The 2573-nt window shown below is 62.5% G+C and overlaps 2 protein-coding genes across 2 annotated transcripts in view; one reads left to right on the plus strand and one right to left on the minus strand.

Annotated features, from left to right (window-relative positions):
• Positions 1 to 626, minus strand: part of BTK (Bruton tyrosine kinase) — an 8568-nt gene extending 7942 nt beyond the window's left edge. The window contains 1 exon segment of the mRNA XM_005419878.3: positions 576 to 626. Coding sequence (XP_005419935.2) covers positions 576 to 580 — 5 coding nt within the window. The 5' untranslated portion in view covers positions 581 to 626.
• A 983-nt stretch (positions 627 to 1609) lies between these two features.
• RPL36A (ribosomal protein L36a) overlaps positions 1610 to 2573 on the plus strand; it is a 4902-nt gene continuing 3938 nt past the window's right edge. Inside the window, exon 1 of the mRNA XM_005419879.3 lies at positions 1610 to 1630. Within this exon, the coding sequence (XP_005419936.2) occupies positions 1610 to 1630 (21 nt within the window). The remainder of the gene's footprint in view (positions 1631 to 2573) is intronic.

A 2573-nucleotide genomic window follows, 5' to 3' on the forward strand; every position in this document is an offset into this window, starting at 1 on the left:
ATGGAGAGAGAGCTGGAGACAGAGAGAAACGGGGGAAGCTTGGAGCGCCGGGGAGGAGCGCGGGGCAGCTGTGACACCCCGCAGGAGCTCCTCCCCTCGGGCTCTGTGCATGTGAGCCTGTGTGGGCTGTTTCCTCCTGCCCCACCGCAGCCTCTCCGTGCTGGGGACGTGCTGACTTGGCAGCGTGCAAGGGTTGGTCACGGGAGACCAGTCCCTAAAAAGCTGTGGGTAGGGCCTGGCCCTGAAAAGCCACAGTGCTGCCAAGAGCACGGAGCAGCCCCAAAGAAATCCTTCCCCTGTGTGTCCATGGAGCCTGCAGGAGTGCAGGGACGGAGCTCGACTCCCCTTCCTCCCCTCTGAGCAGCACTTGTCAGTGGCCAGGCTGGAAGGGCTGCCTCCAGCCAGCAGGCAGAGGGGTTAAATCCTCGCCAAGCCATCAGCAAAGCTCCCCTGAGCCTCTCTGGGAAGGGCAGTGCGGGAAAGGGCTCATGAGAGCCCTGCATCCCGCTGCTGCCCAGCCTTTAGGGACTGGAAATGGCCCTGGCCCATCTCTTGGAGCAGCCCGTGCATCTCACCCCATCCCTCCATGCTGTGCCCAGGAACTGTGACCCCCAGAGCCACGTGGCTGGAGCTGTGGGCTGTGAGCAGCACCTGACTGCAGTCTGGGAGCTGATGAGTGAGCTGTGTGCAGCCCCTGCTGAGCTGTGAGCCCCTGGAGCCCAGCTCCTGTCTCCTGCCTGACCACCTAGAATCCCTGCTTCCCCTTCACCCTCACCTTGTTCCCCTTTTTCCTCCTATAAGCACAACTTGGAAAGTAACCTGGGAGAAGCTGTTTTTCTCCCCTGCTCCCCACACACTACCTCCTCAGGGGGAGGCTCAGAGCTGGACCAGAGACAGGGGTTCAGCCCCCCCATTCCCCAGCTGAGTACTCCATTCATTCTCCACACACAGGAGATGGGCATTGGCTCACTCACAACACGGTCAGGTGGGGAACAAAGATGCCAGGACCCAGTCCCACACACTGTGCCTGTCTCCAGGGCAAGCCCCAGCTTGGGGACAAGGAGCAGAGGTGTCCTCCCATCTGCTGGCAATGCCCAGACCCTCCCAGCACAGCCCCTGCTGCTGCAGTACTGAGCCTGCCCCACAGTCCCCAGAGAGGCTGGGGACAAGCAGGATTCCCTCTCCCAAGCTTCCCTCTTCCCTCCTTGTGGCTCTAATGGCTCAGACCTTTCCAGCTTGTTTGGGTGGTCAAAAAAAGCCCAACTTAAAAAATTAGTCATCAGAGTCTTATGGAAAAAACAGCAGTGTGCTGACTGAGGCCCCAGGAGGAGGGATTTGGGGTCCCTGCAGGTGGCTGGTGTGGCCTCCCTGACCCCCAGACTGCTGGCAGGGTGGTGGATGAGCAGAGTGACCCCAGAACCACCCTGTAGCCCTGCGCCACATTTTCCCTCCTTATCAAGTGTGGCTGCTGATGCTGTGTTCCAAGAGCAGGAGGGCTCCCACTGCCCTCCCTGCCACAGACACAGGGCTGAGCAGAGGGGCCCTGGGCTCCATCCCAATTGCAGTGCCAGCTCCCTGCAGCTTTACCTGGAGTCACAGCAGCGGGGTCATGGCCAGCAGTGCCAGGCAGGTGGGACAAGTCCTCACTGCGTCCTCTGGATGGAACTGCCAGAGGGGAAAGGACGACGAGTGTCTCAGAGGGCTGTGTGCCCCATCATGGCACAGCGTCCCTGTCCCCAGCAGTGCCACCAGACCCGCTGTGTCCCTGTGGGCGCCCCGCAGGGCTCAGCCCCACAGCCAGCACTGCTGTGCTGTGACAGCAGCGACGAGTGGGTGTGTGGGAGCATGTCCTGTGTCCCCCCTCCAGCCAGTGTGACTTCCTGCCATGCTCACACCTCTGCCCAGCGTGCTCTGAGACCAGCACCAGCCTGGCACACGCTGCTGGCCTCATGCCACTGCACAGTGTCCCACCATGGTCCCGGGGCCACCTCTCCTGCACAGGCAAGCTCTGGTGTGGGGCTGGCAGGGACCTGCCATGCCTGGCACAAGAGGGAAGGGTGACAGAGTGACAAACTTCACACCCTCATCTTTCAGGTTCAGCGCTGAGGGTGTCAAAAACCATGGGAGGGAGGGACAGAGGGGGAAACCTGCATGGGAGAGACTCGTGAGCAAACTCAGAGCTGCATGCCAGCAGTGCCCACTGCGGAAAGCACAGGGGAGGAATGGCCAAAGACACTGGCAGAACCCCAGCCCTGCTCTTGGCCACCCTTGGCAGCCTCGCACCGCTGTGATTCCTTGCTCCAGCCCAGCCTGCAGCCCCTGGAACCCCTTCCACCTCCCTGCACCCCACAGCCCCACAGCCCCGGCCCGGTGACAGGGTCAGACGCCACCTGCTTGGAGCTGCTCATCCTGTGGGACCAGGCAGAGCCCTGCCCTCGCTGCTCTGCTCACCCGCCCCGTGTGCCCTGCGCCCAGCACGGCTCCCCTGCCCTCACGGAGCCCAGCAGAGGTGTGAGGCCCTCAGCACAGCCGCATGGAGCCTCCCGCCACCCCGGCTGTCCCTCCGCCACATC

Source organism: Geospiza fortis, unplaced genomic scaffold (genome assembly GCF_000277835.1).
Source record: "Geospiza fortis unplaced genomic scaffold, GeoFor_1.0 scaffold157, whole genome shotgun sequence".
NCBI classification, from domain to species: Eukaryota; Metazoa; Chordata; class Aves; order Passeriformes; family Thraupidae; genus Geospiza; species Geospiza fortis.